This window comes from Ictalurus furcatus, chromosome 25, assembly GCF_023375685.1.
Source record: "Ictalurus furcatus strain D&B chromosome 25, Billie_1.0, whole genome shotgun sequence".
NCBI lineage: Eukaryota > Metazoa > Chordata > Actinopteri > Siluriformes > Ictaluridae > Ictalurus > Ictalurus furcatus.
The window spans coordinates 567,293-583,734 of NC_071279.1; the positions used below are offsets into that span (position 1 = coordinate 567,293).

At 41.2% G+C, this 16,442-nt stretch overlaps 1 protein-coding gene across 7 annotated transcripts; it reads right to left on the reverse strand.

The window, feature by feature from the left end:
* Nucleotides 1–117: 117 nt before the first annotated feature.
* tdrd6 (tudor domain containing 6) lies at nucleotides 118–13,686 on the reverse strand. Of its 7 annotated transcripts, none has more exons than XM_053613950.1 (20): nucleotides 8,347–13,686; nucleotides 8,152–8,255; nucleotides 7,285–7,342; nucleotides 7,110–7,177; nucleotides 6,947–7,001; nucleotides 6,610–6,671; nucleotides 6,477–6,519; nucleotides 6,289–6,359; nucleotides 6,147–6,206; nucleotides 3,939–3,993; nucleotides 3,781–3,842; nucleotides 3,629–3,668; nucleotides 2,002–2,069; nucleotides 1,884–1,938; nucleotides 1,708–1,778; nucleotides 1,566–1,625; nucleotides 884–932; nucleotides 729–745; nucleotides 533–587; nucleotides 118–450 (listed from the first exon to the last, which is right to left on the reverse strand). In XM_053613950.1, the coding sequence occupies exons 1-20, from the start codon at nucleotides 13,619–13,621 to the stop codon at nucleotides 287–289; spliced, it is 6,492 nt and encodes a 2,163-aa protein (XP_053469925.1). In that variant the 5' UTR covers nucleotides 13,622–13,686; the 3' UTR covers nucleotides 118–286. The 7 variants fall into 7 exon arrangements, with proteins under 7 accessions (XP_053469925.1, XP_053469924.1, XP_053469923.1 ...); XM_053613949.1 differs by having other exon boundaries at nucleotides 118–435; nucleotides 687–745; XM_053613948.1 differs by having other exon boundaries at nucleotides 687–745.
* Nucleotides 13,687–16,442: the final 2,756 nt, after the last annotated feature.

Genomic DNA, 16,442 nt, shown 5'->3' on the forward strand with positions numbered 1-16,442 from the left:
TGTTTAATCGCAAAAGCACCAGGGAAACTTGCACCTTGTTGATTTTTTACTGAAATTCTGACGTGGAACCGTAAAGAACAAGAACCAGGTCCACCATTTTGTGCTATAAGAAATGAAAGAAAAGTACGAGACACCACCAAACAAAATGGTGTTTCGATATTTTTCCTCCTCACAACACATGCACTTTTAAGCTCAACCGTCAAACTGAACAAACTGTTTTGAACACATCTCAATAATTTAAAAAAAAAAAAAAAAAAAAAAAAAAAAAAAAAAAGAGTAGCCGCAGCTACTCTCTACTACCGGGCTCGCTCGCCCCGGCCGGGGAAACCTGCCACTCCTTCACGAAGATGATGTCATCGGACGTGTCCTCGATTTTAACGGACAGATGCGCGACCGTTGAAGCTCTTAACTCTTCATCAGCTGGTTTCTGCAAGTCTGCAGAGCACATGACTGTCATCTGTATTAAAAAGCCAAAGTGTATATATACACCTGCTGATGGGTCTGTGGTTCATAATCAAATGTAAGCGCTTACCAGAAGAGGCCGTGTCAGCAGCAAGACGTTCAGTCTCCACCATACTGCCTTGAATCTAAAATTCAAATTCAACACAAACACACAGCATGCAAATATACAGAAATAAAAATAAAGTTTAAGTGCATCAACACTAGTGGGAGTAAACGATCCTCACCGTGTCTGATGTGATATCTGAGCCCTGTTCGGTCTCACTCACAAAGTCAATAATGTTATCTGTAAAACCAAGAGCCAGATCAGAGAATGTTAGATTTCTAAAAAAAAGAAGAAAAAAGAAATGCATCCTCGATAAAAAGGTACTGTTTTGCCATTTGTCATGTGTGAGGATGTTTTTTGCAAAGCAAGATAGCGTACCAATCACAGCAGGGAAATCAGGATCAGCAGCAAGGTCCACATCCAGAGCCTACAAAACATCAAATTACACCTGGGATTAACGTGTGTCTTGGGCGATCCGAGCGCAAGTGGTCAGCGTGACGTACGGGGCGAACGAGGTGTCCGACGTGTCTCACAGCATGATCCGGGACACATACGGCCACACAACATTCGTAGAGTGGCCTCAAAAAAGCATCCCAATGTGTCTTGGAGAGTAACGAAGGACCGCCTAAACGACTGCTTCGTTACAATCGCTGGAAAATAAATACGTGATCGTTGTGATTGTGAGTTCTCCTCCTCTGGGCTAATGGAGAACGGCGACGCGGTAACAGCAGAGCTGAAAGCAGCCGCTTCTCTTTGCGATCTCATCTCCCGTTTATTTACAAGTTTTGTTAAGAAGCCACGCGGTCGAAACGTTTTAAATGGAAGACCGATGTAATAAACGTGCACGACACCCTTCCTCTAGCCGAAATCTGATCTCAAGTGCCTGCTGGAGACACGTTCAAAATGCCAGGTATAAACACCAATGTGTTCTGGCTGTCCACTTGTGATCGGATCACTCGAGACAGATGTTAATACCAAGTGTGAGCAGGGCCTTAGACAACCATATACATAGTTTATATTTACTGAAATAACTAAATTAAAATAAATTAAAAAAGCGCACCTTCTCCTGTGACGTTACGCCAAAGGTATCCAGATCCGCTTCAGCTTCCGTCTCCTGGTCCTGTAAGATGTTAAAGCTTTATATCTCCGGTCCATGTGTGCACTCAGAGTACATATTAACTGGAATAAAGACAAAGCTGTACCTTCTCCAGTGGCATCGCAGGTATGAATCCCATCAGCTCATCTACCTGCTCACACGTCTTAGTCACATGTTCTAATGTTAGTGGACAAGATTAAAATGAGTGTATTAGTTCAGTTTCAGACCCTTTTCCAGATTAACATTAGATTATATGTTCATATTAATAAGACTAAAACAGACCTCTCTGTTCCTCTACTGGAGGACTCGTCTCCTCAGCATCTTCCACAGGTTGTACCTGATGAGAAACGTCAGCGTGAGTTTATGCTTTTTAATTGAACCAAAGTCTACATTAATTTACCTGGACTTTCACAGCACAGCATAAATCTTCTGCTAATTCTAGTGTCGGATTCATTTCCATGGCAGGTTCTGCAGGAGAAAGCGCACTAAAATCATACCACAGATTCTTTTCAAATAACGTGTTAACATTTTACACTGAGCAGTATGAGCATACGAAGTCATTTATAGTCACGTGGCTTTCACCTCATAACCGAATACCTATTTAAAAACGTATTCGGTTACAGTTACAAATTACTTCACCAGAAATGTAAATGGTGGAAATGTTATGGTTTGGGGTTGCGTCGCTGCCTCAGGGAGTGAACAGCTTGCATTCATTGATTCAACTATGAATTCTGCATCATATCAAAGAGTGCGTGAAGATAACGTGAGGCCATCTATCCAAAAGTTGAACCTTTCAACAGGATAATCACCTTAAACACACGAGCAAATCCACCAAGGAACGGCTCAAGAAGAAGAAATGGAGGGTTATGGAACGACTGAGTCAAAGCCCGGATTTGAATGGGATGTGAAACGGGCAGAACATGCAGGAAAACCCTCAAACATCTTACAACTGAAAGAATATTGCATGGACAAGTGGTCAAGAATTCCAGCAAGACTGGTGGACAAGTATGAAAAACACCTAGAAGAAGTTATTTCTGCTAAAGGGGGCAATACTAGCTTCTGAGGCCAAGGGTGTACTTACTTTTACCACAGAAGTATCTCGCATTTCTATTGATATTTCTGTTGAATAAATGATTAAAAAAGCAAATTTTCCTTGTGGTTTTGTTCAAGTATATCAACATCGTTAACACTACTGTACTGGTACTGTTTCAAAGACTATCAAATGTTTGCTCGTCCAAATATGTAAAAAACAAAAACAAACAAAAAAACCACCCAACAACAATTTCCAATGGTCCATGGGGTGTACTTATTTTTTCACATGAGTGTATATATAAAAAAAAAAAAAATCTTTTGCATACAGTTAACTAGTTTCAATTTTGCCCACTCGGATCCAGACTCGGATCGTTTCGGTAGCATGTAGACTTAACTGCTCACATAATATACCGTCAAGTTGCATGCTTCAACACGACGCTAGTTCCGAGTAACATCTGGGTAACATCGGATTTTTGCCATGCTGTTAAATTTGCCAGAGATTTTTCAGGCGGAAGTTTGGTTTGACCAATACTTTGTATCCTCTATTTTTCACTGTGCAAAGAGACCACAGTTCCACCTTCTTGCTTTCTATTGGCTCAGAAGACAGCGGGTCTTCAATTCACTGCTCAAAGTGCACCAGAAAGCAAAAGGACACATTTTCCCCCTCTTTCAATGAATTGGCTTTTCCACGTTTTCACATGTCTTCGATATCGGTGTAGCAAGAGTTTAAAAATGGCAAATGCTATGGCTAAACAGTAGATGTTGACAGGTGTGTCAGGAGCAGTGATTTATATTACACACGTTGTGGTATTCCGTTTCGGCCTGGATCCACTTTAGAAGTGACATGACTGAAGGTATTAACGCTTAGCCGACAGTCCCGAAACCCATTTGTAGTACTCCATGTCCTGGTGTAATGTGAATTCATTAAATGTCACGTGTTACATTAGAAGAACCATGCTTACGCAGTGTTCTTGTAATGGAAGTGTTTATCTTACCACTTTGCTCAACTGAAATATCTGCAACAAACATTTTGCTCTGCAGAAAAACAACAAAATCCAACATTAGAAGCTGATGTTGCTGGTTTTTTTTTTTTTCTTTTTTAAAAAACAAACCACATTTAATATGAAAGGAATGAAATAAAGCCCACCGTTTCCTGAGGAGCATCGAGACCTGAATCTGGACCTGGGGTCACATCATCTTGCACAGGTTCTGTTCATTAAAACAAAATGGTTTCAGATAGGTATTCACACAGAAAAGCATAAGCTCTTCCCCTGAGAATGATCCAGATCAACCCATATTACTTACGTTCAGACTCTGCCACCAAGTCACCTAAACAGGAGTCGTGCTCTTTATCTTGAGGCTGCAGTAACAAGTAAAAGTAGTATGTAAAGGGACTCTGACCAAAATTTAAAATGTCGATGCATATAGTGTAAGCATGCCTACTCTGTGGTCCCAGTCTGAATACCGGGGAAACCCCCTCCTAAAGACGCATGCTGCCTTGAAAGCCTATAACAGTTATGGGTGGATATTTGGGGTGGGGAGGGGGCAGTCATCACTAGTTAATGGAACCAATTGTGAGGGGGAATAGCTCATGGTTCAAGAAAACTAGATATAGTGGATATAAAAAGTCTACACACCCCTGTTAAAATGGCAGGTTTTTGTGGTGTAAATTTAAAAAAAAAAATTGAGATAAAATCACGTCAGAACCTTTTCCACCTTTATTGTGAAATTTTAAGCTACACATTAACAAGCATCATGTTGAGGGCTGGGTGTTGATCACTAAAGGTGAAAAAGGATCTGATTTTTTTTTTTTACATCACAAAAACCTGCCATTGTAACAGGGGTGTGTAGACGTTTTATATCCACTGTAGCTAGCTGACTGGCTACTGGTAACGAGTAATGACTTTGTACATAAAGTACTGCAATAACAGGAATGGATTCCTTAAGCAACAGAAGTGAGAATTTTTAAGGGTTGCTTGTTATTACTAGAGGCAAGGACAAGCACTTGCTAGCGGACATTAACTCGCTCTCATGCCTCGGTGTGGCTCCTTCTGTCAGGTTTACCGGGTATGGGGTTTCTCTGGTCCCTTTTTTTGTGCCAAATACAAACAAAATTGTCGTTTTCTTTAGCATCTTCTTCAGCAAAAGACCCAGTAACACTTTCAAATCTATTTCATATTCTGCTGGCTGCACACTCGGAAATATCCACCATTTTTCTGTGGTGTAAAGACCAATTTAGCTCAACCTGATTTGCAAAATGACCCGATTACCATGACGCAACCTGATGCTACTTGGTTATCCCTCCTAATTACCTGTAACAACAACCATCTTGTTATTAAAACACGTTCGTTTATCAACACGTTGCGCATTCAGAAGCTCAACAGTACATGACATTTTAGTTTTCGCAAGGCGCAGGCTTTTCCGTTTTTTTTAGTAATGTCAGAGTGACACGTCTCGCTCAGGGAGGAGGATTGGTTGATTACAGCAGGGAATCCTGCTGTGGTTGGCTGAATTACATATTGGTGTACAGCATGCTGGGTATTGTACTTTCGTTACATGGATGTGTGAAACAGGAAACCGACGCAAAATCCTGAACTCTGTTAAAATGCAGACACTAAGTGACACAAACCTGTGCAACAGAACACTACATACCATGACGAATAATATACAGTGGTGCTTGAAATTTGTGAACCCTTCATAATTTTAAATAATGAATAAAGTTAATGTTTTGGAACGTCCGAGTCAAAGTCCTGACCTTAATCCAATAGAAATGTTGTGGAAGAACCTGAAGCGAGCAGTTCATGTGAGGAAACCCACCAACATCCCAGAGTTGAAGCTGTTCTGTACTGAGGAACGGGATAAAACTCCTCCAAGCCGATGTGCAGGACTGATCAACAGTTACCCCAAACGTTTATCTGCAGTTATTACTGCACAAGGGGTCACACCACATACTGAAAGCACACTCACTCACAGATGTGTCATATTAGATCATTTTCCTCCATAAATAAATGATATAATATTTTATATTATTATATATAACATTTTATAATATTATAGTATTTTTGTCTCATTTGTTTAACTGGGTTCTCTTTATATACTTTTAGGACTTGTGTGAAAACCTGATGTTTTAGGTCATATTTATGCAGAAATGTAGACAATTATAAAGGGTTCACAAACTTTCAAGCACCGCTGTACGAAACTAGCTTTATGCCGGAATGCTCTTTCATGCACTTTTCGTGATCAGGAAAACGCAGGTATGAAGCAACACTGATTAAAATAAAACCTCTCGGATAACGTGACTGCTATAGGTAAGGTTCTACGTGTAATAAAATAAAGATGTGAGGGAAGTTTTCAGTTAGGAAATATTAGGAATTATCAGAATTAGGAAATATCAAATTAAATTCAGATTTCGGCATGACTTAAATGCTGTCAAGTGAACAAAACTCACGTAATGTAAAAGTTTCGTTGTGTGTACGTATAGTATATATTTAATGAAAAAAAAAAAAAGCGCACCTTCTCCTGTGACGTTACGCTGAAGGTATCCAGATCCGCTTCAGCTTCCGTCTCCTGGTCCTGTAAGATGTTAAAGCTTTATATCTCCGGTCCATGTGTGCACTCAGAGTACATATTAACTGGAATAAAGACAAAGCTGTACCTTCTCCAGTGGCATCGCAGGTATGAATCCCATCAGCTCATCTACCTGCTCACACGTCTTAGTCACATGTTCTAATGTTAGTGGACAAGATTAAAATGAGTGTATTAGTTCAGTTTCAGACTCGATTCATATTACACAATATACAGTATATATTAAAACATACTGCCATTCAATTGTGCAAAACAGACCTCTCTGTTCCTCTGCTGGAGGACTCGTCTCCTCAGTTTGTACCTGATGTGATACGTACATGATTGGTTAGACTTCCGCGTAAACGCATTCTTTTATGACTACACAAAGACACAAACTGGGACGTTAATTTACCTGGACGGTCATAGCACTGCATACGTTCTGTTCTAGTTTTGACTCAATCTCCATGGCTGTTTCTGCAGAAAGATAAAATCGTACCACAGATCCTTTTCTCCCAACAATACATTTTTTTTTTTAAATGAAAACTCTATGGACATAAAATATTAAACAATACTTAGGACAGTAAGTGTTTTCTAGTCCCATGTTTCTTTCATAGAACAAAACCATTTTGAAGCTACAACATTGTTCTGTGACTAGTCGGCAGTCGTTCTATAGTCTTCCCTAGGAATGAGATGATATATTTATTTATTTATTTCCTCTGAGGATGATCCAAGTAGGCCCTATTACTTACTTTCAGATTCTGCCACCAAGTGACCTAAACAGGAGTCCAGCTCTTTGTCTCGAGTCTGTAGTAACAATTAAAAGTCGTCATGAGGCAATGTACAAATCTTTGTTTAAACTCATGAACATCAAGACTGTTCTCGCTCAAATTCTTAAAACTTCACCAAGTTTACCTGTTCGTCACTGACTAGATACATCCCAGCACTAGGTTCTTCATCCATCTCTTCATAACCACCTATGACTTTAGATGATAAAGACTTTCAGAACATTCAAGCAAGCCAAACAATATTCTCAAGTTTAAAAGAACAAAATTTCATAAATGCTGCAGTCACATGTGATGAATCTTACCAGAACGATCTGGAGAAGCAGAACAGGTCACGGCTTCGTGCGTCGTTTCCTTTTCAGCCTGTGATGAATAACGAATACGAGTAATGCAATACCGTCCTACCTTCAGTTACACATTTTCCTTTGAACCAGCGCGAGTAAACGTAGTGCTTCTTTCCTCAAACGTAGCGCTTCTTTCCTCAATTTGCCTACTCTATTAGATAAATGTTGCGGACTTATCAATAAATTAGATGAACAAATTCATTAAGACTATTTTATATTTCAGTAGATAAATATATATTTAAATCCTCTTAAACATCAACACAAACATCGTCTAACCCTTCCACTGAGACACGTGAGGCCAGCCAACTGCAGCTTTTCTGACTGCTGCATCACAGGGCATCGTAAAACACTTGGAGGAAATCCTCCGGCTATCTACCCTCTTCTACATACGTGAGCTCACAGATGCCTAGTGTAGCTGTGATTGACAAGGGAGAGAGAGAGAGAGAATGCCCCACCCAACAATTTTGTTCTCTTTCAACACCCAGCCACGGATGGCTGCGGCACCGTCGCGACTCGGGAGCCGGGTTCATCATCATCAATTACATTAAAAAATGATAATTCCTTAGATAACTGCTTTACATTTGAAGGATTTTTAACAGCGTTTTGCTCCCACCACTGCTACATTCCTACATATGAATAGTTCAACAATCAGAACAGCACTTCTACGGATGGTTCATACCTGCACCGATTCTTCTGGTACAGTTTCAAAAATGTTCACCGGATCCACCAGCATCACAAAACCACGGTCCAAATGCTGTACTTGTATGTTATTTTGAATTTAAAACATTGCTGTTCATGTGACATTCACAGTCGTGAAAACATGCTTACCGAGGTGGAATCATCAGAAATCTTTAAAGCTTGTTCTCGGGGCCAGATCACACATTCTGACCTGACTGCACCACTTTCTGCAGCCCTCCTTACGTTTCCCAAGGCTTTGGAGAAACAAAGAATCTCCATCATGCATATAAACCGTCATGTATAAATAAATAAATAAATCAATCCAGATTTTCACGTGACACTTACCTGATTTAATGATCTCATGATCAGACCCAGTCTTATTCTCATCGTGTTCTGAAACCGATCCATGCACTTTTTCGCAGACCTCATCACAAGACTGACCTTCTGGACATGCAGTTTCCACTTGGTTCTCATCAGTATACGCCACAGAACCTGTGAATGCTCCTTTACTCATAACGTCTGTGGAATCTAATAGGCACTCCCTGAGAACATCCACAGGGTGAACTGGAGGAATGCCCACATTTATATTTGTATCCTTTACACCGACACTTCTGCCATAATTCTCAGGCTTTTCAATGTCTGCTGACGTCAAGTAGCGATCTTCATCTTGAGAAAATCTCTCACTCACAGCAACATTTCTTTTATCCAGCATCTCTGCGGGTCCAGCTTGCTCCACATGCTCGGTCAGACCATCGCATTCTACCTGCAATTTGGGAGGAGAAATGCAAGTGCCACTGTGCAGATTCTCCGTGGCTATAAAAAGGGGGTCCTTGGGCCCTTCTATGGGTTCAGCTACACATGGAGCGGACGTTTCAGGCACAGTAGTCGAATCACAGACCGTTGCAGAAGTTGCTAGTTCAAATGATGTCCTCTTGCTATTCTGAGTCCAACATTTTTTCATTGCATCATTGATGATAAGATCGTCACATTCCAGCTGAACAAAATGAGGAGTCACCACATCGCATGAACTGGCCAATTTCACAACTGTGACTTTCAAGAGTTGGTCATTGATTAGCTCATAGAACTGATCAGCTGCCTTGTCGTCCCAGGACCCATCCAAAACATCAAAACCATCAAGCTGACAAGCAAACGCCTGAGGAGGTAAATCAGATACCTCAAATGGCAGTGGTCTAATGTCGCACATTTTAACTTTTGATTCGTTTCCATAGTCAACAAACAGAACAGAGAGTGTGTCCTTTTCAGCTGAAGTCACCTTGGCACGATACCATAGTCGGTCCTCATCGAAAAGGGCAATGCATCCACTTTCAATCGGTAGGGTTTCTATACTCAAAGTGCCACTTTCCAAATTACTACCAATCTTTTGGATTATATCAGAAATCTCCTGCAGCTTTTCTGTCTCTGCATGCTGACACCAGAAAAGCTGTGGCCCAGTAATGACTGAGGCATATACAGCAATTACCTGTCCAGTCCATATCTCAGGATTCTTATAAGCACACAGATTGAAGTCAGTATCTGGGCTCTTGGGTGCACCTGTTGCAGTTATGACGTTTGTATCTTTGGAGAAAGCAGATCCCAACGGCTCACCATTGACCTCAAGTTTGACCTCCCATACAGAACCTGACTGCTGGATAAATTTACATAAAAATCCATCAGCATTTTTTTTAATTGCCATTTTGAATTTCGAGGCCGCATCATGGTCGACTTTTACCACTCCAGTCAGTGAGCAATGAATGCTATACCTTGGCTGGGAGAACATTTTGTCCAGAAAGCATATTTTTGAGAGTGAAACTTCAGCGGTGTTTCCGAAGTCAATGAATTCGACATCAGCCGTGACGCCGACGGGCGCGTTTCTCACAACTGCACGGTACCAACAGTTATCTTCAGGGTACTCTGCACTAACCAAGTCACCTTCACAGAGATCACCAGGGTTAACAGGTACATGCTTTGGCTGACCAGCATTCAACTTTTCCACCAGAGACCAAATTTCACTTTCATCCGTTACCAACTGGACAAAGAAGCTTAAAGGACTATTGCAATGTGAGATGAACGCTTCAGCTTCCAGACCTGGCTCGACTACTTTAACAGGGAGCTCGGCTTGTTTAAGGACGCCGGGTTTGGCATTTTCAAATTCACCAAGAGATTCTCTGTGAAAAACACTGTGCTTCAACTTTACTGGGGCGATTCTTTTCGTGCCCCCGTCAGGAGATTTTCCTGCGCTTTCTTCCGAGTCAGCACTTTTCTGAGATCTCCAGTGTTTTTCTGGAATCCACTGCGCTACTTTTCGTCTTTCAGCATATGACTGAAATTGACCCTTGACTTCAAGTCCTTTTACAGTAATTTGCTCGTTTCTCTCGGCTTCGATGTGAAATTTCTCTCTGATTATTGCATTTACTGGAGTTTTCCCATCATACAGCTCAACAATTAATTTACCAGATGGTTCTTTGGATACTACCAAGGCTTTGAGCTGGCGATCCGTCACAAAACTTTCAAACCAGCTATTCACTTCACTTGGAACCTTTTCGGGCACATCAGAAAGCCCACACTCAACTGCTTGCACAGGTATCGTCATAATTTCAGCAACTTCAAGTGGAACTGGTAGGACATCTGATTTCTCAACTTGCTGTGTGTCACCATAATCCACAAAGTGGACTACAACCGAAGGCTTTTTAGATTTAAGTTGTCCTCTGTACCACAGTCCATCAGTATATTTTGCAAAGCAAACATTTCCAAAGATTTTGGGACAGTTAATGCTCTGTAACTGACTGCATAATCGGTTGACTTTATCTGCAAGTGCATCAATCTGCACCAAGTTTCTTTGCGGATGACAAAAGAATTGGTTGACACTTTTCACACAGGTGATGCTTACAACTTCTTCGGACCCAGTTCTGATGCAGTGTGAAGAGTAGTAGTATGTATCTAGCCTTAAAGATGGCAGACCTACCTTTTTAGGTGCATGGTCAGCCAGACCTCTCTGGGCAAGAAGTCTGCAGATGCTTTGGAATGGACTCTCCAAATCCACTACATTAAACACCACATTCTGAGTGTCGCACATCATGGCATATACAGTACATTTCAACACCACACCCATCGAGGCTGCCTTGTCCACAAACTCTTGAAACTGCAACGTAGCATCCAGACTCCATACTAAAGTGGAATGAGAGACCGGAGAGTTCAAGTTATACAAGCAGCATCGGAAAGCTTGTCCTTTCAACTTAAGGAATTCTGGATCAATGCGGCGAAGGTCGTAAATGGGAACGCTCCTCGTTTCCCCATAATCGACAAAGAGTACGGTTACATTAGAAGCCTGGTGCTTTTGGACGACCAACGCTCGAGACCACATTCTATTTTTAGGGTGACGAGCAACACAGGCAGCTTCCAAAGGAGGCTGAAATTCAGAGTTTGCATAGTACCTCTGAAGATCTTGCATTAACAGTTTCAGGAATTTTGCATCATTAGCTTTCTGGCACCAAAAGTCATTCGGATTCTCGATGTAGGATACCGTAACGTCAAATGAGCTTCCAACTGGAATCAGGTACTCCGTGAAAGCAGATGTTAGAGCAGGCGAATTGGATGACTGTGAAACAGCACTCGTCGTGAACACGTCAGAAGTCTGTACCACTTTAGTGTATGGTGTGATCACAGGTTTATCCATAGGTTCCATATCTGCAAAACCTGCACTACAGAGCAGCTTTGAAAAATCTTTTTCTCCATCAGACATAGAATCAATGACCTGGACAAGATGTGTGTCTTGGGACTTTGCAAGAATATGTACATCAAGGACTTTGTCCACAACAGCTTTAGCAAAGAATAATGTGGCATTTAGATCCCATTCGTCACTTCTGGGTTGAACGCCGTAAAGAGCACACTTAACTGCCAAGGCTGGTAGGTTTTGATAACTGAGGGGCAACTCGCGAAGGTTACTACAATCAACCAATTCTTTGTTTCCATAATCAAGGAAGAAAACCTCTGCCTTCGTCTCAAAGACTTCACAAATAGCAGCCCTGTAGAACACATCATCTTTAGCTTTGGCCACACAAAGTCGACCAGCTACAGGCTTTATAATCAGTCCACTGGCTCTGGTCAGATCACTACACATCTCCATCAGGCCATCCATTAGCAGGTCAAACTCAGCAGCATATTTCTGTGTCTGGATCCAAAACTTTGAGGGGCTATCAACATGCTGCACAACAGCCACATGATCGGTATTAGGTAAGAGACTTTCTGTGAAAATCCCTTTCAAATCCTGGGTCCCTTGTGTCTCACCTTTAACTGAAGCCTGGCACCTCCGACTCGTTCCAATCTTGTGCATGGTATAATCTTTAAGGCACCTCGAATCTATTAAGCACTTCTCTCTTGAGCCAAATAATTTGTTTAGATTTTTGTTTTCGTGTCCATACAGTGTGACGTAGTGGACGCCCTCCGAGAGGCTTTGATACTCGAATTTGGCTATAACGGTTCTGTTAAGCAGTAAGGATTTCAGATAATCAATCTGTGAAACTGTCCAACCATCACCTCGATCAATAACTCCATGCAGAGAGCAAATATAAGTCACAACAGGCATTCTGATGAATTCTGGGGCCAGTGGTCGAACATGCTCTACTTGAACAAATTGTTTCTTCCCATAATCCACATGCAACACTTCAACTACACTGTTGGTGGACATGACCTGCAGCAAAACAGAGCGATACCACTTTCCATCATCTCCTCTTGATGCACAAGGAGCCCCCAAGTTCTCAGGTCTTGCAAAATGAGATCCAACTGTTCTTTCATAATGCTGAGTTATCTGCTCTCTCAGTTTCTTGAGTTCCTGGGAGAAAACCTTTAGCTGACAGAAGACACGTAGGGGATTTTTTACCTCCGTGACTAGCACAGTCTCGATGGTTTCAGCTTCTAGCTTCGGATACATGTAACACAGCTGTGTCTCGGTTTGTTCAAGTGGTTTACATCCGACGGATGCAGTCCTCGACGGCTCTACAGACCCAGCATCAGACTGTAAAGACCTTGAAACAAAGTCTTTGAACTCGTCATTTGACAATTTCTTTGCAAATCCCATCTCGTACATTTGCCTAGACAGACATGGAATATCAAGTAGAAATGCACACTGGGGGATGGAAAAATCCAGAACATAGGCAGTTACTGTTCTCCCACAGAATGATTTCATGTACTCCAAGGCCAATTCTGACCATCTATTTTCAACAGACAATGGCAGGACATTGGAAAGAATGCACAATTCAACTTCAGGAGGTAGGCTGAAAAAGTCAGTTTGGCCCCATGCCAAAAGGCTGATATGAGCCTGAAGTGTTCTGCCTTCATCAATGAGAAATACCGTGTAGTAAGCATCATTTCTTGACACTATACGAGCTCTGTACCATGTTTCATAGACCCGTATAAGACAGAGGTCGCCAGGCTTCCCTTCTCCTTCACGAAATACTTCTTTGGGGTACTGAATATCTTTTTTCATTTGTTGATATGCAAGTTTCTGATCCTGGACAAAATTACCCCAAAACTCTACCAGAACACAGAGACGGTTCACGTTTATTCTGGTAATGAACACGGTCACATTTGAGCCAGGTGACGGGAGCCCAGGAATTGAACACATTGTGCTGTTGTCTAGGTTTCAGGTTTGCAAATAATTCAAGAGGTTTTCAACATCTGATGACATGGTACCTATAAAGAAAACGCAAAAGAACACATTTTTTAAACCATTTGATGTTGGAATGTAATCAAGAACATACGAGTTTCATGTTTTAATCAGACAATAAAAGACCAGTGCAATATCTGGGGTTATGGTAGGGGCAATTTGTGATTTCCAAATCAAGATCTGCGAATGTTCAGAGCGTCATCACAAACGCAGCTTGAGGAGTCCTAAATGCATCGCAGTGCACACTGGGAATAATCTGGACGCTCGATCAGCTACACGGCAAACACTAGAGCAGTGATTCTCAAACTGGGGGTTGTGGTGCCACAAAGAAATTCTACAACATATTAAAAAATTTAATTTGACCTGTATGTAAGTCAGGATTGTCAACCTTTGAACTAGGACGTAAATGAGAAATATTAATAAATTAAGTCAATTATACACAGCACACTAAGACACACACTGCACAGAGACATCCGTTGATATACTAGTGTAAGGTTAGCCACACGCTGATAAAACCCAAGACTATTTAAAATGGATAGGTTTTTAAGATAGAGGACATAGTCTCTTAGCTGAGAACATTAATACAGAAAAGCCTAGTGTGAAAAAACAAACAAAACAACAACAAAAGTGCCAAAATTTGACGACTCTAGGGGGCGACAAAGGGATGCACCCTTCACAAGGGGGGCCGCACGCTGAAAAAGATTGAGAACCACTGTACTAGAGTAGAGTAGTCAGTGTCCGCGGTCATTAGACAGCACGAGAGTGGCTTCTAGACTTGAAATAAAAACCATCACTTACAAAAAAAAGTGTTTTGTTTAATTTTGAATGTGTCTTTTATTTTTATACTTGATCTATATCTTATTTACTTTAATATATCTCAATATTTATTCCATTAAAAAAAAATTATAGTACATTTTCATGGTACAGTCAATACTGTTTATTTTTGTAATACAGGAATATTTTACTTTCAGTGTTATGTTTTCACTCAACACTATAGGTGTTAATCCAACACTGGGGATTTTACACTCAGTGCACAGAGAGCTTGGAGTCTCTGAAATGACTTGTCCTGAGCCTGCGGTAGTGCGAGAGCTCGACTAGACTGAATAAAACATGAAATATTTTAAATAAAACATCGTGTACATCATCACATACTGCATTTCATGTTAATTGTTGACAGTCCAATCATTTTTCTTTCCCCAATTAATTGATAATACAAGTAGTCATTAGTAGCAGCCCTACACTCGGGTTTAGTTAGAGTCTTTATTACTCTCGACATGTTTAACTGCGACGTTGGCGTAGCTAGACGTGGATTTCAGGTTTGGATAATAGTCATGGTTGCAAAGAAAGATTACAAAAGGAGACAAGATTGACAAACAGGAAAAAAAATTATTTATCCGACAAGAAAGCACCACAAGAGTGAAAAATCCCGATAACACACCTTCTGCATTGCACTGAAGTAAACAAAGGCTCTTTCTCCTTATGAGAAAACAAGTAAGTGTTGAACAGACATTTTACCTGGTTGAGGATGTAATACCCATCAAAACGGTCAAAAACATGGGTTTAAATGCCTTTTAAAAATTCGTGATCCATGTTACCACGTACACAAATGTTCCCCCACCCCCCAAAACCGCTGTTCCTCAGCTCTACACAATGCAGTAGCACAATGCAGAAGAGCACGCCGGTACAGGTCAAGAGCTTCAGTTAATGTTCACATCAAACATCAGAATGGGGGAAAGGTGTGCTCTCCTGGGATTTTAACCGTGGCTTGGTTGTTGGTGCCAGATGGGCAGGTCAAGTATTTCAGAAACTGCTGATCTCCTGGGATGTTCACACACACAACAATTTGTAGAGTTTATAGAGGCCATCATGAGCACAGGGTCATCCAAATGGGAACGCTGAAGATTAGGGGTTAAAAATAAAATAAATAAACCACCTGGTCTTTTCGACTCTTCAATGGTCCAGTTTGGGTGAGTTTGTGCCCATGATAGCCTCAGATTCCTGTTCTTGTCTGACAGGAGAGTAACCTGACGTGGTCTTCTGCTGTTGTAGCTCATCCACCTCAAGGTCTGGTGTGTTGTGCATTCTGAGATGATTTTCTGGCCACCATGGTTGTAAAGAGTGATTATGTGAGTTACTATAGACTTCCGGCCAGCTCAGACCAGTCTGGTCATTCTCCTCTGATCTCGCCATCGACAGGGTGTTTCAGGATCTGCTCACAGGATAGTTTTTGTTTTTCGCACCATTCTCTGTAAACTCTAGAGACTGTTGTGTGTGAAAATCCCTGGAGATCATCAGTTTCTGAAACACTCAAACCAGATCATCTGGTACCAACAACCATGTCATGGTTAAAGTCACAGAAATCACAGTTTTTCCCCCATTCTGAAGTTTGAGGTGAACATTAACTGAAGCTCTTGACCTGAATCTGCATGATTTTATGCATCGTGCCACTGCAACATGTTCGGCTAATTGGATAACTGCATTAATGAGCAGGTATCTGTATTCCTATGCGTGTTCCTATTAAACAGTGTGCATTTAAATCCTCACTCGTCTGTCAATCACCTTTCCATTTACAGCATTTTTAAAAAGAAGAGGTGACGTACTTTTTATTAGACCTAGAAGAAATGACTCATCACCACCGTTTCTCCCAACCTCGCACTTCTATGTTCTTCGTTTTTAAACTCCCTTCTTGGAGATGTTTACAAGTAATGAAAGTGAGTAATCCGTTCCTTCACGACTACTCAGCCTCACTGCTTCTTTTGTGGCTGCGTCCTTGAGTGAA